This window comes from Protopterus annectens, chromosome 10.part0, assembly GCF_019279795.1.
Source record: "Protopterus annectens isolate FY-2018-M chromosome 10.part0, PAN1.0, whole genome shotgun sequence".
In the NCBI taxonomy this organism is placed as follows: Eukaryota; Metazoa; Chordata; order Ceratodontiformes; family Protopteridae; genus Protopterus; species Protopterus annectens.
In genome coordinates, this window is record NC_056744.1 from 736,437,132 (window position 1) to 736,464,763 (window position 27,632).

General features: G+C 40.9%; 1 protein-coding gene across 1 annotated transcript in view; it reads left to right on the plus strand.

The window, feature by feature from the left end:
* UBE2U (ubiquitin conjugating enzyme E2 U) overlaps positions 1–27,632 on the plus strand; it is a 658,880-nt gene that overhangs the window by 509,134 nt on the left and 122,114 nt on the right. The window contains exon 7 of the mRNA XM_044085559.1: positions 18,828–18,916. Coding sequence (XP_043941494.1) covers positions 18,828–18,916 — 89 coding nt within the window. The remainder of the gene's footprint in view (positions 1–18,827; positions 18,917–27,632) is intronic.

Below are 27,632 nucleotides of genomic sequence, written 5' to 3' on the forward strand. Positions count from 1 at the left end.
AGCCATGTCCAAACCAGAATTAATGAACATGCTCCACCTCAGGAAATCCAAATCCCTTAGAGCCACACGCTCAAGGGACTTAAACCTCAGCACAGAAATAAATAGGACATGCTGGAGGGACAGATTCATATCCCAGAGGCTACCCTCACTCTGGAACAAAATCCCAATTCATGTTAGGCAGAGCCCCTCAATGACCCTCTTCAAGATAAATCTTGATGAGTGGATGGGAGATCGTAGGTTTACCCCTGGGATCTCTTCTGTGTCCCTACTAGACAGAGGCACAGTAAACTAACCTTAAAAGGGCTATCTTCTGTGACCTACTATACAGAGGCACCGTCAAATAATCTAAAAGGGTGGCAAAAGCCAAACAGACTCTGGCTAGGCTTATAAATGCCCTAGGGCAGATAGCCTAGTATCAACCTATGAACCTATATGCACAATATCAACATTCCTTGCCAAATATTTAATAATGACTTTGATATGCACTATCAGCATTTACACTGTTGGATAGGTCAGTGTCTGCTGAGCAACTTTCGTGTTTACATTTTTAGTCTAGCTCTTATAGTTAGAGTTATGAACATTTGTTTTCTGTATGGTATTAGAAATGGATTTTCTGAAAATTAGCTCAGGCTGCACTGTTGATCCTATGGTGGAATTAAGCAGGCAGCTTTTTCAGAGCTGCTCTGGAGTGAATGAGTTAAGAAGGTTTGTGGTCTCCATTCCTGTGGGAGGAGAGGCTGGATTCTGCCCTTCTGAGCTGGGAATTTCTGGTCACAGGCTTATTGTGCCTGCTTATTTGAACTGTTTCTTTCTGAAATTAGTGTGCCTTATTGCTGTAGCATAGACCAGATTCAGGCCTGCTGAATCTAGCTTTGTTTGTATAACTTGAGCACTGATCCAGGCCATCTTTTTTTGGAGAAGGTTCCCCTGCACCCTAGTAGCAGGAGTGTGCAGTTAGAACTTGTCTGATTGAAGATTGCTGGAACAGGGCTTAGTTTCGAGTTTTTTTCTGGTTAATTGGGTAACTTGTTTAAATCAGTTTGTTCGTTTTCTATTTTATATATGTAAAAAAAATTGCACTTTATTCATCTGCTTTTACTGTATTTGTGTTTCTTCCTACTTCATTACTAGGGGCATTGACTACAACTCTGATCTGAGATATATAACAATAAGTATCATTTTCTTTGCATTTAAAGTGTTTTTTTAATTGTATCTGCTTTATTTTCTAAAAAAAAATAATAATACTTGTTTCCCACCATTCTAAGCTAGTATAGTCCAGTTTTCAGGTTGGTGCTGAATTCAGAGCTGTGTTACAAATCTCTGTGTTTGCCCATACCTTACTTGGATAGAAAGAAGTTTCTCTGTTCACCTGTGAGAGAGGGGAGCTTTGAGCAGCCTATCTGTCCCTGGAGGAGTGGTTTCAGCCGAGAAATTAGTAGCTTATTGGCCATTTTGGGCTAAGTTCTCTCTCTTTCATTTCCCTGCTATAAAAAACACATTTGCCCAGTTTTGCATGCCGGGCAGCGCCGGTTAGCTAGGGTATAACTATTCCCGGCTCCACAAAGTCTCCTATTCAATTTTTACCTTGGAACTAGACCAACTTTCAACTTTAACACTCAAGCCATTCATTTCTCAGCCCAGCACTTGCTCAAAACTCATAGCAAGCACTTATAAACCCTAACACTAGACCCCCTCCTATACTGTACAGAAGGACCTTACCAGCCATTCAGAAAAACAGTTCACTGTATCTATCCAGGCATGTCCAAAGGGCAGTTTCAGGTGTATTCTCCAGTCCAACTGGTGAATCTGGGCATTTTGAGGCAATGTTACAACTGCCTCATGTACACAGACAACCCTCTCCTCCTACCACTAAACACTAATAAATGCAAGAGATGCAGTTATACAGCCAAACTGGAGGCTAAGCTCTTTCAACCCAAGACTGGATCAGACAGTCAAGACGAGAAGGGAAATACTTGCATCACACCACTAGTCTCACATAGACCCATTAAACCAGCACCGGCAAGAAACACACATAAATACACCAAAACATATTCGGAGGCTAAATAAAAATCCGCAAAAGCAACAGAGACATCCAAAGTAGACATCCAAGCAACCTCCACCACCCAACATAAACCATGAAACATACTTCACAAAACCAGTGTGCCACGCAAACACAGCTCTTAAGGCAAAATAACATACCCAACATACTACTAATAGGTGACTCTATAGTCAGGCACACAGACGTCCCACTCACTAGGCTGAATAAGGAGAAGGTTACTGTTAGCTGTCTGTCGGCTGCCAGGATCCGCCACATAACACAAGCACACAGGTCACTCCAGAACAAGTACAAATACGACTCTGTCATTGTCCATGTTGGTGTGAATGACCTGAGCCGTACCTCCCTGGACTACATGAAAAGAGACATGGAAGAGCTCTCTGATCATGTAGCCCAGGCCGGTATGACCCTGACCCTGAGTAGCATCCTGCCCTCAGCAAGAATGATACCACGTATAAAGAAAAAAATATCAGTTTCAACAATTGGCTAAGTTTCTGGTGTCATTCAAAGGGGATCCAGTGTCTGTCCGCCTGGCATGACATGCATGATAACCCACGCTGCTTCACTAGAGACAGCTTGCACCTGTCACCCTTAGGCTTTCGAATACTGGCCAAAGCTCTTGCCACCCCATAGTGCCTTTTTTAGGAAAGGCTCAAAAGACAAACCCACCACCATAAATAACACAAGTAACAAAAAACTGAGGGTAATGTTACTCAGTGCCAGAAGTCTAAATCTCAAAATGGACGCACTTGAGGCACTCCTCAGTATGGAGAAAATCGATATATATGCAGTAACAGAAACCTGGTTTAAGGCTCCAGAGAGCACCCCAGCACTACCAGGCTACAACTCATACCATACATTTCGGCCACAAAACCCAGACCAAAATACAAAAGGTGGGGGTGTATCCATATTCATCAAGGATACCCACACCTCCAGATTAGTGGCACAGCACAATGCTTCAGAAATCATCCACGTGCAACTAAATGAGCAAAACTGCAATTCAATTTGTATCTTGCTACAGATCACACACCATGTCCCAGGACCCCCATTCCGTGTTTCTGGAAACACTGGGAAACATAAAGGTACTACCAAATACCCTAATATTGGGTGATTTCAGTTACCCAAACATCAACTGGGAGAACTACTCAAGTACTAACTCCCTTGCCAACATTTCCTAGAATTGATAAACTCAAACGCCCTGGATCAACTGGTCAACACTTCCACCAGAGGTGACAACATATTGGACCTGGTCATCACCAACATGGTCGACCGGTGTTCCACACCAGAGGTCAACCCCTCGCTGGTTAGATCTGACCATAAACAAATCACTTTGGATATCCATGTTCCTCCCCCACCCCCGGACGAGGAAACCACCATGAAAAACTTTTCAAAAGCAAACTTCACGATACTTAAGACCAAGGTGGAAAGTTTCAAAGCCCCCATGCTAAAGGATAACGCTAACCAAGCTGCAAAATCCTTTACTAATGCATTCTATGGGCACCTTCAAGAATGCATGGATCGTGCTATCCCAAGCAAAACCAGGACTCACTCCTCCAAGAAAAGGAAACCAGTCTGGTGGATCCCTGCCATAAACAAGCTATACAATAGAAGGAGGAAACTAGTACAGAAAAGAGTAAAATCCGAAGAAGGGAAGACATCCCTGCTCAGTATCAGCAAGAAACTATGATCCCTCATAAAATCATCCAAGGCGAGCTTCGAAAGAAAAATTGCCAAGGACTCCAAAGATAACCCAAGGCATTCTTTAGCTATGTCAAGAATCTAAGTGGCAATGCTCAGATCTGCTCAGAGTTAGTGCAGGATGGCACAAAATATACTGAACCAACCGATATCCCCACCATCCTGGCAGACAGGTTCAGTGCAGTCTTCACCCTCCTCTCACCCCCAAAAGGGCCCATAACCATACCAGAAGAATGTAGAGCCCCTGAAATCACAGACACTCAGGTTAAAACAGCCCTCTCCAAAGCCAAACACACAGCATCAATGGGACCGGATGGTGTCCCAGGCTGCGTCCTACATGAGCTCAAAGATGAACTAACTCGTCACCTAAACACACTGTTCAAACTCAGCCACTCCACAGGCTACATACCCATAGTGTGGCGCACAGCAATGGTTATTCCGCTCCACAAAGGTGGAACTACAACAGACCCTGGGAACTATCACCCTATAAGCCTGACTAGCTTGGTCTGCAAGGCTATGGAGCGCATCATCATAGAACTTATTAACAGAGATATTGGGAACCTCCAAATACTGGACCCTACCCAGTTCGGCTTTGTTAAGGGCAAATCATGCCTCCTAAACCTGGTGGACTTTTTTGAGACAGTTACCAAGGCTATAGATGAGGGAAAGGTGGTACACACTGCCTACCTAGACCTCGCAAAGGCCTTCAACACCATTCCCCATTCTGGTATTATAGACAAGCTCACCAGCCTGAACATAAACCCCTACGTCACAAGATGGGTTGCCAACTGGCTCATGGACAGAACCCACATGGTGAGAGTTGCGGGAGCTAGGTCCGACTCTAAACCAGTTACAAGTGGCATTCCCCAAGGCTCAGTCCTTGGACCCCTCCTGTTCGGTTCTCGGAGGTACAGGCAAGCACAGGAGGACTATGGCTGACCAAGTTCACAGACGACTGCAAACTAGGGGCTATAAATGACTCTTTGGCTGACACAGACATCCTCCAAAAGGGTCTCACTGAGACGGATACCTGGTGTCAAAATCATGGCCTCAAGCTAAATGCCAAAAAGTGCATAGTCATCCCCTTTGGAAAAAAAGCACCCACAAACTACCACATAGGTGGTAGTCCCCTAACTACGGAAAACTTAGTAAGGGATCTGGGGACCCAAGTAGATAGTAATCTCTCCTTTGATAATCACATTGCCAAAGTGGTTAGAAAATACTCTACGTGGCCCACCTTATCACAAAAGGGTTTGCATCCAGATCAGAAGAGGTCATTGTGCCCCTCTGCTCATCACTCATCAGAGCCATCATAATAGAGTACAGTGTCCCATTTGAGATGTACCTTACAAGACACTTGCACCAGCTGGAAGGACCACAGACGTACCCCACCAAGAGGATCACTGGCCTCAAACAGATGCCCTATGCAGCTCGACTGAAGAAACTCCAGCTGTACTCGGTTGCATGCCACCTACTCAGAGGTGATCTCTGCCTGACATACAAGGCCATGTCCAACCCAGAATTGGTGGATATGCTCCACCTAAAGAAAACCTTATCCCCTCAAGCCACACACTCTTGGGATCTAAACCTCACCACAACAGTAAATAGGACACGCTGGAGGGATGTCCCAGAGACATCCCATGCTTTGGAACAAGATTTCAATCTCCATTAGGCAGAGCTCCTCGCTAACACTCTTCAAGAGGAACCTTGACAAGTGGATGGGAAACAGAAAGTTTACCCTGGGGATCACTTCAGTGGCTCTGCTGGACAGAGGCACAGGGAACTAATCTAAGGGGGTAGTGAAAGCCAACATATTCTGGCTAGGCTTATAAATGCCTTCGGGCAGATAGCCTAGTACCTACCTATGAACAACTAAATATGAACAAAGGTCAGTTTATTTGAGCAGTATTCATTGAACCTAAAAAAATCTTTCTACTTGGTTTATCACCACCTAAGCTTTTTACTTGGTTTATCACCAGCTGCTTCAGGTTTCCATATTAGCAAGTGAAAGCTCTAAAGCTACTCACTGGTTCCAGGCTTCCTTTCTAGTCATGAATTCTCAGTGTAAATCAACTTAGTTTCATCACAGACAGAAACCCAAGTCAGTGACAAACATCAAGGATCAGTCTTATACCTCTTCTTCTTCCTCCTGTACATTAATAACTTCCAAATGATCATCTCCAACTCCCCATTACTACTATATGCTGATAATATGGTTATTTACAAGACAATTCATTCACATATCAGATCTCAGCTTCAAGTTAACAGCTGCACATTCAATGAGCTGTAGTTCCATCAGACTAGTTGATCACTGATTATAATCAACAGCCTGTTGGCTAAACACAGTTTTTCACATATATAGGCCTATGACTAGGCCTAGCTTCCAAGTATCACATCAAACAAACTAGATCCAAGAGTTAAAGGATCCTGTCCTGGGCATGAGAACCCTTTTAAAAGAGAATTCTGCATACACTATATGGACTTCCAGCAATTGCATTTGCTTCAGAAAATAAACCAAGAACTCAAAAATAGCCTCTAATAGAATTTTTCACTTCACCACCTGTGGCCCTGCCACTCTAAGGAAATTGGCTACTATTTCAACAAAGATCAACACTACTACTGGGCTCTCTAGTTTTCAAACTGCTACAGTTACTCATTCTTACAGCAAGTAGGAATATAGTCTCCACTGATACACTGAAAATGCCTCCTCCCTCTATATGCCTATTACAAATTCCATTGCTGTAACTGCAGCTTCTCCTGCTTGGAGCAATAGTTTTGAGCTCATTCTAGTCTTCCCTAAAACAAAAGCAAAACATGTACTATAAATTCAGAGCAAACTTTCAGGCCCGCTTTCAAGAAGTTACTAAACATAGATACTTGACCAAATACAGATTCTTGAATCTTGGTAGCATGTCAGTCTTCAACTGTATCTTACAGTATCCCAGGATTGAACAAAGATAGTACACTTGCATGGCTATATGTATGTAACTGTAAATAACATTTTTCTGTCTAACACCAACTTTACAATTATTAGCTAATATTCAAGCACCTGTATTCTTCTTTCTCTGTAAACCTCTATAATTCTCCTTCCACAACTCCTCTTGTCTCATCTGTATACCCAAATTTGGCACTTTTCAACTATTTTATTGAGGGTTTCATTTAATGAACATTCATTCAGGTAAATTCATATTTTTTACCTGTATGCTTGCATATTTTATGATGTTTATTTTCCTCTAGCCTTGCTGTGTTCTATCAAATATACTTAAACATTTCTTGCATTTTATCTGTACTTGTATGTTTCATGTACTCCCACTTTATGTATATCTTCGTCTCTCCTATCCTGAAATGGGTCCATATGGATTAGTGTTCAACCCTAATCAATGCATCTAAATCAAATCTTATTTAAGAGAATTCAAGCACAATGTTATTCTGTCACTTTATCAGAAGTTTAATAACAATGGCATATTTAAGAGCAAGTTTGCAAGTCCCTTACATATTTTGAATCCAGTTTGGTAATGATAAACTGATAAACTTGTAGCCTACCTCTAAATACAGGCAGACCTTTATGGTCACAAAACAGTGTTAAAATTGGTTTTGGTCTGCATCCAACTTCATTGCTGCAGCCAAAAGGTACTGATGGATTTTGTCCTCTAAAAATAAATGCTAGAGCTTCTTTTTCAAATTTCAAGCATTTCTCTTTGCTGGAGAAATGGTTCTAGAACCTTACACTGTTGGTCACTCTAAAGCCATAACTTGCTGACTCATCTCCAGCATCATTAACAGAAGGATCACAAGCTAATAATATAAGTGACAGGTTTTTGGTTGTGCTTTATCATACATTCATAATGCTGCATCTTTTAAATCTGTTCTGTTCTGTTATGCTTTCACTGCACTGGGAGCTGTTCCTACAGCCACTTGTGCAGCGTTACCAGTACTGTACTTTGCTTGGGTGTAAACTTCACATAGTTTACAAAGCACAGAAATGCCAGTAACTTTTTCATAGAACTAGGAGGGGCTTCTTGACTTCCTTTCACCTTATCAACTGAATGACAGATTCCTTATTGATCCAATGCATGCCATAGATAACAAAACTTATTGACCCAAGGTGTAATTTTCAAAGAGTTTTTAAAAGATTTAGCACATTTGTCTCAATCTGTTTACAAAGACTTGTTCAGAATCTATTGTAACAGAAGCAAAACCATTTAAATAAACTCTATCAACCAAATAACACATACAAATCACATGAGTATATTAAAAATATAAATAAATAAATGTATAAATGAATAAAATGTTACATTTTAAATATAATTAATATCCTAAAAACAATTGTTAATTTTAAAATATGCTATAAGTTTTTTTTATTATATTAATTTCAAACAATTAATAAACTATGAAATGTAAGACACGAATTGGCCTGGTGTTCAAACTTAATTTTCTGCTCTGTGTTTATATAAGTTCTCATTTTTAACACACTAGAAATACTAACCCCATCATTCAAAGCTGGATATTCAGTGACATTTAATTAATAAAATTTAGCTGCCACTATAATTCCTTATGGCCTAATCTATTCCTCCAGTTGCTAACCTTAGGTCCTTTGTTAGGCTTGTCTGTAAAGAATGGAAACTTTTTTAAAACAGAAACACACAAGAGTATGTCGTAATTACTATTTTTCTTTTCCTGATGTCAAATAAATATTCTGATATATGATCACATTGTCTCCTTTCTGTTTTTTCAACCTAGAATGGGAGGTATGAAATACAATATGCTAAATATACTACACCTGTAGAATCACAACTATGGTATCCAGGGCAATTTATAGTCTTGTTGTAAAGTTCTACTAGCAATTAAGAACTATCATTAATGAAGCTGCAGTATTTACATCTACCACATTTGTTCATGTGTTTTGCTACTGGTCATGATATTTATTCCCTTGTTAGATTCTGGAAGGTTTTTAATGTTTTTTCTCTGCTGTATACAATGTATGGTGGAGTCCCTGAACCTAGCATTCAGCTCTTTAGTAAATATCAAGTTCTTCTCGTTGCACATTTTATAGATTGTGGCTTTGGTAATTAGTTGTGAAAAGGTGGGTCTTATTCCATTTTCTGAGTAAGTTACACTGAATCATTATCTGAACTATTAGGAAGGCATTCTACATTACTTTTTGTTTGGCCCTTCCTCTCAAAGATGTTTGCTGAGGGTGACACTGCCAGGTACATAGTACACCTTTAAGAATCACGCAACCCCCTCCCCTTTACCATGATATGTTCAAAATCTAAAAAGTTGGAATTAAGTGAATATGATTTCCTCACAGCATGGCTGGACTTTCTGTCTGTAGTAAAGAAGCTCAACAATCTTGGAGGATCTCACAATGCAGTCACTGTTTGTTGAGAGGAGTGACCTGAATTTATTTGGACACCTTTTGTGGGTTCCTCTTGTTACCTAAAATAAGAGGTTTACCAGAAAAGTCCAATGGGTGAGACTCTAGATCAGACCCTGGGTGCATTGGACAGATTACATCATTATCATCAAACCCCTTGTTCCCAGTTTCTACACGGGGTCAGGGTGTCACATCATCTTTCACCATCTTTCTTAATTCACTGCCACAGTCCTGCTTTTTGTTTATGGTCATAACCTGATTGTTACATGTCTTCTCTCAAGCAATCCATCCATTTTTTTTGCTGGTCACCCTTGTTTCTTTTTGTCTTCTTCCATTCTATCCGAAATCTTCTTGTCTTTTTTCCTGCTGATGTGCCCAAATTCCTGTAAGTCTGTTCTCTCTGATCTTCTCAACAATTGCAGCTACTCCATTTTTGTTCTGATATCCCCATTTCTTTATCTGTCCCACTGTGTGCATCCTACTACCTGCCTCAAGCATTTGATCTATATGACCTCTAGCTTCTTCAGTTGCTGTGCCGTTACTGTCAAGGTTTCTGTACAATGTAATAGTACTGGTTATACCACTGTTTTGTACAACATACTTTTCAGCTTTGTTGGTATTCTTCTGATGCACACTACACCTGATACTCTGTGGCAGTTGGCTGCAGCCCCCCCTGATTGTAACACTGACCTCCTCATTCAGACTTCGCTTCTTATCAACCACCCGTCCAAGATATTTGAAGCTGTTAACCTGTGTTCCACTATCTTCCTGTCTTAGTTTTCAGCTTCTTCTGATTTTCCTCATTTGATGCCATGAGAATTGTCTTGTCTGTACTCAGATGTTCTTCATCCCACATTGCTGCAGTCCTAACTATTGGGTAGTCCGCTGTCCAGTCGGCCCGAATACCAAAGTATATGGCTGACGTCGGTCAGGGCGCATTAGACTGACGTCAGTACGTCAGGGTACTAATGCGCATGACCGACGTCATATCCTCAGTCTTTTTTGCCGCATGGTCCGATGCAGAAGCAATTTTGCGAGTGCAGGTTGGCGTTCTGAAAGTTTCTGAAGCCAGAGTTTCAGACCGAATCAAAGTTGGCTAAGTACCCGCTAGAATATTTTGGTTTTTTCTTGCCTCAGTATTTAACCGGATGTCAGAAAAAGTGAATAACTGTATTTCTTGTGGGAAACAGATTCCTCATAGGGATTACCATACTTTGTGTATACCTTGTTTAGGGCCTGAGCACGACGTTGTTGGATGCCGCTCTTGTGCTAGATTTAACAAACGCACTATTAAGAGAAGGTTAGACTGTGCCAGGTTAGTGTTTGGGAAACGTTGTAATTATAAAATGCCGTCGGATGCTCCGACGCAGGCTTTGGCTAAAAAACACAAGGACAAAACAGCAAAGCCTAGAGTGGAGGAACCGACAGTCCCAGACGTCGGTTCTTTAGAGGGCTCAGTGGAGCCGGAGGTTTTGCCAGGTGTTTCTTTGGAGTCTCAGGGAGAGACTTTACTGTTACAGGATGTATCCTCTCAGGAAGTAGGCCAGGCTGAGGGGGCTTCTCAGGTGGCTGTTCTTCCCTCTCTTCCTAAGGTGGTCAGAGCCTCCCCTTCTGTTTCCAAGGCTTCCTTGAGGGGCAGGCCGAGTTTTGCTTCAGTGGGGGTTTCTCCTAGTACTTCAGGGTCTTTGCCTAAGAAACATATGCTTAAAATGGCAGAGGATTTGATTACTATGATAAGAGGTTCTATGCCCCCTCCTGATAAGAGGCCTAGGGTGGAATCTGAGTTTGAGAGTTTTGAGCAATGCTCGGAGGCTTCTGAGTCTTCGGCTGAAGACTTGCAGGAGTACCCTCCTTATTCTGATTCTGATGTGGATGATTCTACTCCTTCAGCTTCCCTCCTGAGGATTTTTCATTTTCAGAGACTCTGCATTCCATGAGGGAGCATTTTAAATGGGAAGGTCAAGATTTCTCTGATTCCAGGAAAAGGCTTAGGGAATTCTTGTTTTTACCCCAGCACAGGCCTTTAGCTATACCTCCTGTTTTGAATGTGGTGGAAGATGTTTTGCAGAGGCTTCCTGAATCCGGATTCTTTGCCTCCTGCCCCGGTTAAACCGGATAGGTATTATAGGGTGCCTGAAGCTCATAAGTATCTTTTTAAGAGTCCTAGGGCAGACCCGGAAACTGTCTCTCAGGGGCCTAAAGGTGTGAAGGCCTCAGTTGTTAAAAATCCTGTCCCTCCTGATAAAGAGGCAAGGGCTTTGGATAGATGGGGAAAGAAACTGTATACTTCTTCCACTTTAGCCATGAGGGCGTTGAATTGTCAGTTTCATATGTTAAAATATCAGAATTTTCTTCTTTCACAGTTGAAATCTAAGGTGGATGCTCTGGCCGAAGGTATTGAGTGTAAAGAGTTGCAGGATTTAGTTCATGTGTCTGAACAAGTGGGTAAACATTCCCTGCAATGTGGTTTTGATACTGTGCAGGCCTCCTCCAGGGTGGCTGCCACTGGTTCTGTTCTTCGTAGGCACGCCTGGTTGAGAGATCAGAACTTAGCTGAGCATGTTAAGACAAGGATTTTGGATGCTCCTTTACAGTCTGATGTGTTGTTTGGTTCGCCTGTGGAAGCAGTTTTAAAGAAGATGGAGGACAAGGCTAAGTCTATGCAAACTGTTAAGGATTTTTGCAGGTGCAGCCTCCAAGTTTAGTAGAAATTGGCCTGCTAAGGGATGGACTTATCCTGCTTATGATTCCCAGTCTAGGGGTAGGTCTAGACGTGGTAGGGGCAGAGCTCAAGGTGCTTTTAGGCCTAGGACAGGGAGTTCACCTGCTCAGACTTCTGGTGAGGGCAGGGGTCAGTCCTTTCGTAAGCAGACCCAATGACCTGCCTTTTCAGCTGCCAGTGCCTTCTCGCCTGGCGGCACCTCTAGGAGGACGACTGTCTCTTTTCAAAGAAAATTGGGATTTAATTACCCAAGACAAATGGGTTCTGGATATCATTCACCACGGTTACAGGTTTTATTTCCATACCTTGCCTCCTTTCAAAGGCATGCCAGACATTCCTCCTCTACAACGACTAGAGGCTCACAAGCAAATTTCTCAGTTACTCCAAATAGGGGCCATTCAGCCGGTTCCTGTGCCAGAAAGGGGCCTAGGATTTTATTCTCGCCTGTTCCTAGTACCAAAGAAGGGGAACACGTGGAGACCAATTTTGGATTTATCTATCCTCAACACTTATCTGGACATTCCCGAGTTCAAAATGTTGACGTTACAACAGCTTTTACCTCTGCTGGGCAAGGATCACTGGATGGTAACTTTAGATCTCAAGGAAGCTTACCTTCATGTGCCTATAAGACTAGGTTGCAGAAAGTATCTGCGTTTTCGAGCTGGAAATTCTCATTATCAGTTCTCTGCATTGCCCTTTGGCTTATCTACTGCGCCCAGAGTATTCACAAAGGTTCTGGCTCCAGTGATAGCTTACTTCAGGCTAAAAGGAATTCAAATCTATCCTTACTTGGACGATTGCCTGATTCTGGCTCAAGAAAAAGAAGACCTTCTACAGCATTTGGAATATGTCATAGCAGTGCTAAGATGCCTAGGGTATTCTGTGAACGAAATAAAGTCCAGTCTAGTACCCTCTCAAGACATGTGCTTTCTGGGTGTGAGACTGAATACAGCAGCCCAGATGGCCTTTTTGACCCCGGACAAACAAAAGAATCTTTCCAGTTACTTCCATCAACTATCTCTTCAGTCCGGGCTGACTGCAAGGACAGTCCTTCAAGCCTTAGGGTTCATGGCATCTTGTATTCTGGTGCTTCCCAATGCCAAACTGCATATGAGGAAGCTACAATGGTATCTCAAAAATCTATGGACACAGCACTGCCAGGATTTGGACACTGTCATTCAAATAATACCTTGCATTCAAAAGGAATTTTTGTGGTGGGCTCAGGAATGTCACCTAAACAAGGGACTCTCTGTGACCCGGCCAGAGGCGAGTCAGATTCTAACGACAGATGCCTCAGACATTGCTTGGGGAGCTCATCTAAATGGAAAGTGGATACAAGACAAGTGGCCTGCCAGACTACAGCATCTACATATCAACATGAAGGAGATGTTAGCAGTCCAGTTTGCATTAATGGCTTTCAAGGAGTTACTTCTTCCAGGGCAGGTGTTGATTCTAACAGACAACACAACTGTCATGTGGTACATCAACAAGCAAGGGGGAACACATTCTTACCCATTGTGCAGGCAAGCAATGATTTTATGGGAGACTGCGCTAAGCTTGCAACTAACTCTTCAGGCAAGGTTTCTGCCGGGAGCACAGAACTCCTTAGCAGATGTGTTAAGCAGACAAATCATGGATCCCCACGAGTGGAAACTGGATCTTCATGTATTTCAAAAGTTGACAGTGTCCTGGGGAACTCCAGACATAGATCTGTTCGCTTCTCCACTAAACCACCAGCTGCCAAAGTTTTGCACAAAGAGGTTTCATCACACAGCTTGGAAAGTGGATGCTCTTTCTTTCAGTTGGAAAAATCTTCATGTGTATGCTTTCCACCTCTGCCTCTTCTTCCAAAGGTGCTTCTAAAGGTCAGACAAGACAAGCCAAGGATGATTTTAATCGCTCCAGATTGGCCTCGGCAGCACTGGTACCCATTACTGAGGAATCTGGTAAAGAAGCCTCCATGGCCTTTACCCTTGATTCCACATCTGTTGTCTCAGAAGGACGGTCGTCTGCTCAATGTCAAGCTTCACTCTCTTCATCTAACAGCCTGGCATATTCTGTTTTGAAAGACAGCAGGTCTCAACTTCCTCAACAAGTTTTAAATGTGATTATGGAAGCCAGAAGACCTAGTACAAGGAAAGTGTACGCAGAAAAATGGAAGAGATTTTTATTTTGGACTGCAGCAAAGAATTTGGAGATTTCAGAGCCTAATTTGAGTGTGGCTCTTCCATATCTTACTGAGTTATTGGACAAAGGTTTGTCTTTCTCTTCCATTAAGATTCATGCTGCAGCAATTTCAGCTCACTATGATTGTGACCCACCATTGTTTTCACATCCTTTGTTCAAGCAATTTCTTAGAGGGGCAAAGAATATAAGACCCCCACGTAGACCTCCTACTCCTGCTTGGGATCTCAATTTTGTGTTGGAGAAACTTACTCTACAACCTTTTGAGCCTGCAGCTACTGCTGAACTGAAATACTTGTCATGGAAGACTGCTTTTTTGTTGGCCATTACTTCTGCAAGAAGGGTTTCTGAGTTACAGGCCCTTATGGCGGTTGAGCCTTTTTTTGATTTTTCATAAGGATAGGGTATCATTACGTACTAATCCTTCCTTTATGCCTAAAGTGGTTTCTAGTGTGGCTTTAAACCAAACTATTCATTTGCCTATGCAGATCCCCAAAATAAAGGGGAAAAGATTTTGCACACTTTAGATGTACACAGGCAATTGCGTTATTATTTGAGCAGGACTAAGGATTTTAGGCAGTCTCAGCAGTTGTTTGTTTCTTTTGCTTTGAGTTCTCAGGGCAAGCCTGTATCAAAACAAACTATTTCTAGGTGGATTGGGTTTTGCATTGCATTTTGTTATTCCCATCATGGCAAGGAGATTCCAGCTGGGATTAGGCCTCATTCCACTAGGGCTACTGCCACTTCAACAGCTTTTTTAAGGGGGGTGGCAACTAAGGATATTTTGGAGGCAGCTACTTGGAGTTCAGTGCATACTTTCTCTAAGCATTACCACTTTCCTCTCTACTCTAAGTCTAGGGCTGGTTTTGCCACAGCTATTTTGCAAGGCATGTTATCAGCTCCTGCTTCCTTATGATTTGCCAGCCTCCCTTACCTCTGCTTTGGGATTCTACCCAATAGTTAGGACTGCAGCAATGTGGGATGAAGAACATAGTACAGTTTTGTACCTACCATAAATGTAGATGTTCGAGGATCCACATTGCTGCAGTCCAATTTACCCTCCCTCCTTCCCCTCTGTGTTTAGGGGTGGTTGTGTAGGTGAGGTTATATTCTGCTAATTTTGTATATTTTGTATATATATATATATTTTGCTGCAGATATGTTGGGAGTTTTTGGTTTTGGCCTTATCTTTTCAGGGTCTTCTGACATCTGGGGCAAGAAAAGACTGAGGATATGACGTCGGTCATGCGCATTAGTACCCTGACGTACTGACGTCAGTCTAATGCGCCCTGACCGACGTCAGCCATATACTTTGGTATTCGGGCCGACTGGACAGCGGACTACCCAATAGTTAGGACTGCAGCAATGTGGATCCTCGAACATCTACATTTATGGTAGGTACAAAACTGTACTTTTCATCCCATGTGACTTCAAGTTTGCATTCCATTCTCCTGTCATTTGCTGAAGTTCTTGTTCAGAGTCTGCTTCTAGTACAACATCATCTGCATGCAACAGCTTTGTTCTGTCCCCTTCGACCTCTTTGATAATGTAGTTCTTCAGCAGTATGAACAGCAGTGGGCTGAGAACTTAACCCTGATGCATACCCAGTCCCACTAGAACCCTTTTGAGAGTCCAAACACTGTCTGAGCGTGTGTCATTGTGTCTTTGTACATAGCGTACACTAATTTTACCAGTGTCGTGTGTCATTGTGTCTTTGTACATAGCGTACACTAATTTTACCAGTGTTTCTAGGAATTTGAACCATCACAGGACTGCCCAAATTAGCTTTCTTGTGGGACCTTGTTATATCCTTTCTCCAAGACTATAACTACTCAGCTGGACCTTTTACTTATTTCTAGCTTCTTCTCAATTATCTTGGTGCAGACATTGAGACAATTGTGCTTCAGTAGAAAAAGAGCCAGCATACCGTGTACAAAAGATCCACTTTATTTGAACAAAATATCACAGCCTTCCTCAGTGCAAAAAATATAAAATAATACAACTTTAATTAAACATTAAATACACATATCTCGAGGCTGATTGGTCCATCCTAGAATTGTTCATTCAAACTGGGAGGGAACAACCCACCCAGTTTCACAATCCACTTTTTTTCTTTGTTATTTAAGATAGAGTGCCACCCCATTTTATTGGATTTATTGCCCTTTACAATCAGTAACCATAAATATCATAACGTCACAACAACACAACCTATTAGGTTGGTTACAACATATGCCAGGAACATGGTCAACTTAATTGAAAGTGTCAGGAGACATTGGAACATACTACAATATGATGATGAGCTAGCTCAAATTATACCCAACAGATGTCAATTTTCATACCGTAAAGGCAAAAATCTTGGTTCCTGTTGTAATCATTATAAACATGGGTCCATGTATCAACCTTCTCAATACATACAAACTACTATAATGGGGGAGCCATTAGTTGGCTGTTATCCATGTGGACATTGTATCCACTGTGATAAGGTGGTCAAATCTAAACAATTTTCCAGCTGCAATTGTTCGGTAGTTTATGATACACAGTTTTTTGCCAGTTGTAGTACTGATTGGCTAGTATATCAAGCTACATGTACCTGTGGTTCTTTTTACATCGGTCAGACTTCCCGTCCATTCAGAATCAGAATTTCGGAACATATCAGCAACATCAAAAACAAAAAGGCTTCCAATGCACTTTATAAACATCATCTGACACACTCTACTGCCAGGTTTTCATTTATGGTTATTAATATTGTAAAGGGCAATAAATCCAATAAAATGGGGTGGCACTCTATCTTAAATAACAAAGAAAAAAAGTGGATTGTGAAACTGGGTGGGTTGTTCCCTCCCGGTTTGAATGAACAATTCTAGGAATTCTAGGCTGGACCAATCAGCCTCGAGATATGTGTATTTATATTATTTTATATTTTTTGCACTGAGGAAGGCTGTGATATTTTTCCAGCCGAAACCGGTCTGATTTTGTTCAAATAAAGTGGATCTTTTGTACACAGTATGCTGGCTCTTTTTCTACTGGGTTTTCACATTTGCTTTTGAGCCGTGCATCTGCCTTTCACACAGAAGTGCTGTTTTGCCTGTTACAATTGTGCTTCATCCTAATCTCAATCTGAACTGCCCATTTCCCTTCACACTTTCTACTATTGTGTGTATTCATTTATCAATCACATTTTCCTGCACTGTTATGCAGTGTGGCAGGAGTTTGGTACTTGTACACTGCCCACAGTCATGAATGCTCTCTTTGTTCTTGTACACTGGCACTAAGATGTTTATTTGCTTGTCATCTGGAATATGCCTTTTACTCCATACTCCTAGCAGTACCCTCTGGAGCCATTTCTCCCTTAACTCACCGTACATCTTGATCATATGTGCCATGACCTCATCTCAGCCTGCTGCTTTCCCTGCCTTTATTTTCTTAGTTCTGTTCTTCTTCTAGTGTGGGTTGTTCTTAATCTTTTATCATTGGTTTGCTCTAGGGCAGTAGTGATTATGTAGGGTTTCTTTATTCAGATGCTGCTGGAAGTACTCCATTCATCTGCCATTGATGTCCATGTCCTGTGGACTGGTGAACAGGTTGTTGCTGGCATCCCTTATGAAGGGTGTCTAGTGATTAAATTCTTTATCTTTCTGTCTGCCTTGCAGCCTGATAGAGATTTTTTGTACTTTCTGCTGAATTATTTTCCAGAAGCTGCTAGAATGTCTCTGATGCCTTGTTCTTTGCTATTGCAATTGCTCTCTTAGCCTCTTTGTTAGCTAACCAGTATTCCTTCTTAGCCTGATCCATATTTTCTGCCTCCCTCTTTTCCTGCACTCATTCTTTCATTTGATATTTCTTGGACTTCTGCATTTCTAGTCTGTCCTCTTTCTGAGTAGTAGACTGTGAATACCAAGCTAAGTGGCTTTGCTGTACTGTACTGCCCTTCCATCTTGTCTCCTGGATACATAGGATATCCATACTCCTCCTTTCCACCATGTCATCCAATTCCAAGCTGCATACTGTCAGTGATCTGATATTGAATGAATCAATCCTTAGCTCATGTTCGGCTGGTTGCTAGGTTTTAAGTCCAACTTTCACTCAACAGAGGTATCCCAGGGTAATCTAGGCTGCGCATCTGGATACCAGCCAGCCAGTAACTTATTGACTTAGGGCTGCTGGGCTTTATGGCGAGCACAGACTGGCCAATAGAAGTACACAGTTCCCTCCTACCATTAGTTTGGGTACTTGGCATAGGTCCTCAGCCCACTTATCACTGGAAATTACCCATGCCCATTTTTGGTGACATTAGTCACTGTGACCAAATCATCTAGAAACAGTTTTTACCCCATTGAATGGCTAGCCCTGAGATGGCAATCAGTCTGTGATCTATGCTGTCCTATCTAGAGGTACTGTGAACCACAGTTGATGCATGGTCTTTACAACAATTACCCTGATAGACACCACTTATCTGTGCTGCTGCCTACAATGTCATTCAATTTTGGATGAGTGTGAGGTAGAAAGAAGCCCACAGAGACATAGGTAGAATGTGCAAACTACATACAGGCACTGGCCAATGGGCAGGGTTAAACCTTTTACCTTGTGCGTGGGAGGCAAAGACCTTAACCATTATGCCAACCGTGCCTTTTTTTGTCTCTAGGGCAAATGGTTTAGAAAATAAATACACAGACATCAGGACCATTTGGTACTGCTTGTTGATTAGTACATCACATAATATTTTTGTGCATTTTATTGTTAAGTGCAGACCTTTTCTTGTCTTATACTGAATTAGAAATTCTTTTTTCTAGGAATGTTAAGAGCATATCGTTTGAAGATTATTGCAAAACTTGGTCTGGAATTGCTACATCAAAAACACTGAAGGAGTTCAATAATCCATGTAAGAATATGATAAATACACATGAAATTCACCATGTTTAGAATAGCTATACATAGCAATCCTTATACTATAGAGCCTTATTAATCTCATGAAATGCATGCAATGAAATGTAAACAGAGGACATGGTCCACAGTTTTTTCCAATGTGGGTGATATGGCAAACTGGCATAAAATGCTTTCTGGTTTATGTTTGCCAGGTGTACATTTCTAAAGCATGGTACACATCATTTGGGAGCAGTTGCACCAACTGGACACAAAGCAAATGGTTAAATCGTATGTTATCAGAGTTTTCTTCATTGCAGCAATCTCACCTCAGATGTGGTTCACAGGAAATACTGTTAGCAAAAGTGAGAATAATATTTTATTGTGAGTTGAACACATGCAGCAAGCCTCATACAGACTACTGCATATTTTTTACAACACGCCCATTTTTGAATAAGCATTTCAAATACTTCTAAAACTCAAATATATGACATTTTTATAATTGAGGTGGGTTCTGAACCCTGTGACTTCAACAGATTATACTACAAGGATGACTCCTGTTTCACGGCAGCAAATGAAGTTCAGCTCAGAAGCATTATCTGTCATCCACCTTGTTTATTCTACATTAAAAATACTCCCTTGAACAAGTTACTGCCTGCTCTTCTTTGTCATTGGATCACATTTATTGATATGAAGTACTTGTATAAAAGTAGGGGCAGTGCATGCTAGCATTAGATTTGATCATTGTTTTAACACTAATACTACTTGTTGCTCAATTTCATTTTTGCTTGTAGCACATTGGTCATTCTGACCTACTCTCCAGTCAGTAAATATTAAAAATTTTAAATTCAGTTTGTAATGAAAACTTCATATAAGTCTTTTAAAAGTTTGTTGATGAATCCTACATGCAAATTTATTGCAGAAGTCTCATACGTTTATTCTGAAAAATTGGACCCCTCTAATAAATCAGAATTCATGGATGCGATCTTTGGAAATGTTAAAGGCTTATTTAAATATGTCACTCTTCTTTTTCCATGAGAAACATACCAGATTTTCCTTACATACACTTCTATTTACTAATTTTATTTTTTTCATGGAGCTCGGCTTGATACTGTTGAATATGAACACTCTACAAGATTTAACATAACAAATAATGTAAAAGGGTAGAGTAAAAATTTTCAATCATGTTTAATGGTACTTGTAAGATAACTGGAGTGCTGAGTAGTGTTTTCATTTGTATTTTTATTCATGCGGATCATAGGAGATTACTAGGCTATTGACCCAGAGGTCATTTTAAGCCCAGCTGCTTCATCCCAATGTAATACCACAGAAATGCTAGTCAGTACCAAAGATTGCATTTAGTGATGACTGCCCATGTCCAGGATGGTTGTAGGCTCTATCCACGGTAAGAATCTATGGTGCCTTACCCACTTGTCAAGGTTCCTCTTGAGCAGTGTCATAGAGGTGCTCTGTTTCACATGAACTGGTAGCCTGTTCCAGAGATATGGCAGTTGCTAGAAGATAAATCTCTCCCTCCAGCATGTCCTATTTAAGTTGCAGATCATATTTAGTCCCTGGAATGGGTAGCCCTAGTCCGATTTGATTTACAGATTTGCAGCAAGTTCATTACATTTGGGTCTTGGGCTGGTCTGTAGGTCAGACATAAGTCTCACCTAAGAAGTCTATATGATAGAGTATAGTGACAGGGACTTTAGTCAGTCTGTGTAAGGCACATGCTGGAGTCCCTTCATCTTCTTTGTTAGAAACCTCTGAAGTCTCTCTAATTACTCCAGGTGCTTAGTAAAGTACTAGCCAAACGGAGTGTTATACTCAATTATGGGTGGGATAAGTGACGAATATAGGGGGGTTGTATCTTCTTTTGCTCTCGAGGAGATGCCTTTACTAATCAAGTGTGGTATGTAGAATGCCTTCCTTACTACAGTAGACGCATGGTGGTCAAAGTTAAGGTTGCATTCAACTTGTAATCCCAGGTTCCTTACCACTTCATGGGTGCCTAGGGTATTGTTGTTGATATGATAGTGTGAGGGGACATTGTTTGTGCTGAAGGGAATGATAATGCATTTCTTTGCATTTAGTTTAAGACTGTAACTAATACACCAGTCGTTGGTCTGCATGAGACCCTCCTGGAGTATACTGACATCATTTGGGGAGTCGATGATTGCACCTAGTTTGCAGTTGTCTGCAAACTTGGTCAGCCACAACTCCTTAGTTTTGACCTGAACTTCTAAGAAGTATATATCAAGCAGTAGACAGCCCAGTACTGACCCTTGTGGCACCCCTCAGGTAAACAGTTCTGCTGGATGATGTGGAGTCACCCACTTTGATAGTGTGTCTTGTTTGTCAGCCAGTTGGCAACCCATCTTACAACAAAGGGATTTACATTTAGTTTGCTAAGTTTATCGGTAATGCCTGATTGTAGGATTGTGCCAAAAGCCTTTGCTAGGTTGAGGCATGCCCTTGTCAATGTCTTTTGTCACATTTTCAAAGAAATCCACCAGATTTAACAGGCAGGATCTGCCCTTCATGAAGCCGAATTGGGTAGAATCCAGGGTTTGGAGGTCACCTATGTCTTTATTTATGAGAGCCATAATGATACGTTCCATGCCCTTATAGATGAGGCTGGTCAGGCTTGTGTGCCTGTAATTCCCTGGGTCTGTTGCTAGGCCACCTTTGTGGAGGGGAATAACTGTTGCTGTTCTCCATTCCGCAGGAACAAAGCCTGTGGTTAGGCTATGATTGAAAAGGGTACATAGTGGTGATGCTAGTTCATGTTTTAGCCTGCTTAGAAGACAGCCTGGGATGTCATCAGGTCCCATAAAGGCTGTGTTTTTTGCCTTGGACAAGGCTTTTAGGACCTTCTCTTCAGATATGTAGGGTGGGGGGAGTTTGGGGGAAGATCTGTTGTAAGTTAGGAGGGGATGAGGGAGTGAAATTTTTGCCAAACCTATCCGCTAACAGGTTTGCTATCTCTGTGGGGTCAATGTGTGTGTGACTCCACTGACCACTAGTTCTGCACATGCTTTGGGTTCTACCCATTAGGTTACATACATAGCTGTAAAAGGCTTTATGGTTATCCTTGGCTGTACCTGCTAAGTCTCTCTCAAAGGAGCCCTTGGAGGATTTGACAAGTTGTCTTATTGAGGCTGAGGAGGGTGCTTTTCCATTGTTGGGACCTTGTTTTTGTTTTCTTGGATAGCAGCTTTTTGCATTTATTGTAAAGTTTATTGATGTTGGATGTCCAGAATGGCAGCTTGTTTTTACTTGGGTCTGTGACTTTGATCCTTTCTGGTACGGCCAAGTTTATACACTTATGATTGTACAGGGCTTTAGTGTAAGCTTCGTCATAGTTGCTGCTTCCAGCTTGGGGGAGGGGCTTGGAATGCATTTATACCTTCACCTAGATGGGCATAGTTTGCCTTGAATGAAGTTTTTAAATCTGATTTCATCCTTTGTGAGTTCTGTTGTTAGTGCCAGCTCGAAGGTGACTGATTTGTGGTCATTTTTAACTAATGAGGGTCTGACAGTTGCTGCAGTGCATCTATATAACATGTTGGTAGGACCAGATGCAGAATGTTTGTTCCCCTTGCTGGGGTATTGTCAATTTGTTCCAGAAAAAAAGAAATGGAGAAAAGCCAAGGACTGCAAATGTATAGTTTATTATGCGCTTTCGTCTCGAGTATTAAGAGACTTCATCAGAATGAAGAACACCATTATGAAAACAGTTTAAATAGTTACTACACAATCTCTGATTGGTTAAAAGAGTGACATCATCCCTCCTGATTCCTGCTGGCCATAAATTAACCTCTTTAACTACTAAAAGAAATACACTATACTTTTAAACATTTATATGCACACAGACACACAATAAGAAATATAATTCTAGGTCAGGAAAGACAGTAGTCATAAAAACAAAAAATTGGTGTCATAAAAAAAAACTGCTTAGCTTTTTTTTCCGTTTCTTATTTTTTGGTTTTAATTATTTCCATGGTTTGTTTCAATTTGTTCCAGAGCATTTGAATTAACAAAGTCAAGGAACTTTTGCGCTAGCAAGTTAGGGCTAGCGTAAGTTTTCCATTTGATGGTGGGATAATTGAAATCCCCCATAACCAGTGTGTTTGGTAAAATTTGGATTTTCTCCAGTTTGATCAGCTAAGCTTCATGGGTGTCATGACCCATGGAAGGGGATCTATAACTGGCTATGATTTGAATGGGGGTCTTACTCACTGTAACCCGGACCTGGAGTAGAGCCATGGAGTTGTCCACTCTAACTAGACGGGAGGTGAATTCATCTCTGATATAGATTAAAGGGTCTACTTTACATGATCGACATTTCAAATGTTTGACTTTCATATGGCCGAGACCATATGATCGAACGTTTGAAATATCGACCATGTAAAAAAAAAAATACAAAAAACAAAATAAAAACTAAATGTGTCCACCCCCCACTACTTAAATATACCAACTCCGAGATTTCACTACATTGCAGAAACGGGAAATCTTCCCGTTCCGCTCTGTATGGAGATATCCACTCAAAGTGGTCGAGCTTTTAAAAGCTCGATCATATGGTCTCGGCCATATGAAAGTTGAGCTTTTAAAAGTTCGACTATCTGAAGGGGACCCAGATTGAAACACCACCTCCTTTGGTTTTCACATGTTCATTTTGCAGTCTAAAGGTGTAGAAGGCATTGTAGTCTCGCAAGGCCTGGGTACTGTCTGAGGCCTTGAAACAGGTTTCTGTGACTGCACAGACATCGACATCTTCTAGTGATAGAAGTGCTTCCAGGGAGTGCAGTATTTGGTTTAAGCTCCTAGCATTCAGCAGCATGACCTTTAATTTGTTCTGATTGGTTAATTTCATGTTGGTACTATTGTTTTTGAGACCTTGCCTAAAAAAGGCACTATGGGGGAGGCAAGAGCCTTTGCCAGCAGCCGAAAGCCTAGAAGTGCCAGGTGCAAACCATCTCTGGAAAAGCAGAGAGGTTTGTCAACCATGGCTTCCCAGGCTGACAGGAACTAGATCATCTTTGAATGACACCAAAAACTGAGCCAATTATTGAAATCAATATTTTTTTTGTTTATACTGTGGCATCATTATAGGTGAAGGTAGTACACTGCTCAGGGTTAGGGAAATACCTGCCTGGGACACATACTCAGAGAGCTCAACCATGTTTCTCTTCATATAATCCAGTGAGATAAGATATTGTATAATGTTATGATGTTTTAATTTGATTATTACTCACCATAAGCATAACAGTAAGGAAGGCTTTCATGTTCAGAATATTTTAACATTATAACACCACTGTGCTCAGTATTTTTTTCAAGACATATTTATTTTCATGCATGTTACAACTCCATCATATCCACACATTTTGCAAATGACCATAGACATCAAGCAGACAAATATAGTTTGACAGTCTGTCCTTAGTATCTTACCATGCCTTGTTTGTAACACCTCAGAAACACCATATATAATACCATGCTACTCAAGTTTGTTATAACACTGCTTGTCTGTGTTTACTTGTACCCTTTGTCAACAGTCATATGTTCATTGTTGTCTGTGCTTCTAATTTATTGTATGTATATACAGAGATGACAACCTGTTTAGTAGTACCCAGTCATGTGCCTATTTTGTTCAGCATTTCCATTGTCACTAATGGGGGAGTCCCCCACCCTATTTCTTCACACATAAAATCTACCCTTTCCAAACCTCTGAATGCCTATGATGTGTTCCTACCTTTTTGCCCTTTTTCTGTTGCTTTCTGGAGTTCATTTACCATATTTGTGCCCTCCTGGATATCTGGAGAAGTCCTAGATTTCCATTTCTTAGTAATAGCTTTTTTGTGTAATACTTTAACCTATCGTGGGATTGTTTCTGAGTCTGGTGATATTCCTATAAAAAAACTAGCTCCTTTCTTTCCTAAATTCTTCTGAAAAGATATTTAAGAGCAACTGTAACTGTGATATAAATTACCTCAAGTTGTCACATTCCCAAAATATGTGTTCCATGTCTGTTTTGCTTGCTGGTTGCATCTCCAGTAGTTGAAGAGTTGTCTGATGCACCTGGGAACAAGTGTTGATTTTTTTTTACTGTTCAAAAGTATTGGTGGAGGCATTTCCATGCAAAAAATGTCAATGCCCTGCATTTAGTTGCCAATCTTGTTAACTCACAGATCTTCCAGAAATCAATTGATCAATCCCTTTCTGCTTCTTTTTCCCATTTCCCCTTCCAATTTATCATTACTTTTCTGCTTATGTGTAACAGATAACAATGTATATCTCTAAGCAATTTCTGTGTCCTTTTATCTATCAATTGCATACTGTATGTCTACAAATCTGTTAATTTTAATTTATCTACATTTTCTCCTGGGTATATATTTTGTTTGCTTTCCATTCTTATCAGCCTCTCTTATTCAAGTTGTGGTATCCCCTGTCTGGGCCAGTAATCTAGGAACCTGAATCCTCACCACTGACACTGCAGAGGGACATTCACTTGGAACAAAAATAGATACAGTATTTCCAGATGCAGCTCTTTGCATCAAGCACAATTTCTCTTAAGAGCACAAAGTGAACACACTCAGTCCAGGGTCTAGATTTCTCACTCTCTTTCTCTCCAGGGCCCTAGTGAGACTTCCCACTGGTGCAGCTGTCCTCAGCCAAGTGCCTAAGCCAAATCCTCCAGCACCCTCTCTGTGAAGCCAGTGCTTTGTGTCCCTCCTCCAAGCAGCTGACATACACACTCTTTGAAGTTTGATTTGCGTGAACACGCACACACACACACACACACACACACACACACACACACACACACACACACACAAAAGGGTGGCATAGATTTACTAGCTATGCTCCCTTCTGCCTAGTCTATAAGGTAGTTACACTGCCACCAGACACTCCAAAGCCAGGTACACTAAGGCTCTTACAAGGGTACCCAATTATACTGAGTGAAGTTAATATTAATACAAACAATAGTGTTTGACCAAAGCGGTAGGGCTTTCAGGAGAGGCCACAGAGTCACCAGTTCGATATAAGTACTTTCAAAGGTTAGAATATTCTCTGAAGGACCAGCCACAATGACAAGTTTAAATATATTTTCTATATATATTCTCTTGCGCCATAGCTAAATTATGGAACTCACTCCCACCCACAATTACCTCCGTACCATCATGCACCAACTTCAAAACTTTATTAAAAGCGCACCTAAAAACATGCTGGCTATGCCCTTGCAACTCCCACTCTAATATCATCCACCCCATCAAACTACTACCTTTCTTTCACTTCCACTAACTACCTTGATGATAGCAAGCTCAGATGCTCATAAGCCTAGTACTTATTATACAGCAGGAACTTCTCATTGTTACATTTGTTAATGCCTGTTATGTACTTCACAGATAAAGATTCTAGTTGCCTAGTGATGTACTATGTTCTTCATCTGTAAATATGTTGTAAGTAATTTCTATGTTAAATTGTTAATCACTATGTAATCCAATGTAACTACTGTCTGTTTATTTTACTGTGGAGCTTTTCTCCCCGGGCCTCCGCTGAAAATGGACCTACGTCCAGTCGGACACTCCCGGTCAACAAATTTAAATAAATAATAAAATAAATAAATAAATAAATTTTAATAATAAATAATAAAAGAACATGAAAACACTAAATATATATTTACAGTAAACACCAGAGTTTCAATCACAGGAAATATTAAAATAGCACAGATGAATAGATTCACACAGATACAGAAAAACAGTACTTAACTAATCTCACAATATTTTCTGACTGATCCAAAGAATTACTATTCCCTGGACACTTCCTAGAGCAAGGCAAAATGAAGTAGGTGAGGGGTCCTTCTACGTTAGGTTTCAAAAACAAAGTACTCTAAAACATCAGTCTCATCTAGTAGTAAAACACCATTTTTGTGATGGATTACAGAATGACATCACACACATCTGGTCATCTGATTTCTGGTTCCCATACTACCCTCTTGGCTGGAAGTTGCCAAGATTTAGCACATATGTGTCAATAATACACACATATACAGCTTTGATAATATCTGTTGCAGCTTCTGAAAGTCAAAAAATGATATAACACTTCCATTCTTCCTACAAGAGCTAATACACCATTCTCTGGCACAGACATTTCATCTCTGGTTGCAGTCAAAATGGTAAGATGCAATCATTATGGTCTAAATTAAGTAATTTAATTTCTTACTATTTTTAAAATGTTAGCTGGACTGAGATTAACCTCCTGTCTTCCAGTATCCTCTGTTAACATATATACATGTCCTCAGTTACCACAGTACAGTCTGATATAAATGTATATTTATTTTCTGTGCAGCAGGACACGCTGTTGATACATTTTTAACATAAGCAACTTGACAAATACATTTTCAACACAAGTATCTGTACAAATCAGTTTGATATACAAATGATATAGCATTATTTACAAAATTCCAGCTAGCTATGCCCTACTTCTCCTGGCTTAGCTGGCAATACCTCATATTGTCACACAAGGCTTAGTATGTTCCTTAAAATATATGTACTGTTAGTTGTGACTCATTTAATCTAATTGTCACCTTGTCTAATTTAGTGCCAGAATCTAATAGTGGTGTCCCTGCTTCTCCAGCTAATACTCGCATCACTGTCTGCTAATCCTGTCACATCTTCTCTAGTAGGTAACGTGCAAAACCACCAATATTTTAGTGTCTCCTGTTTTAAGTT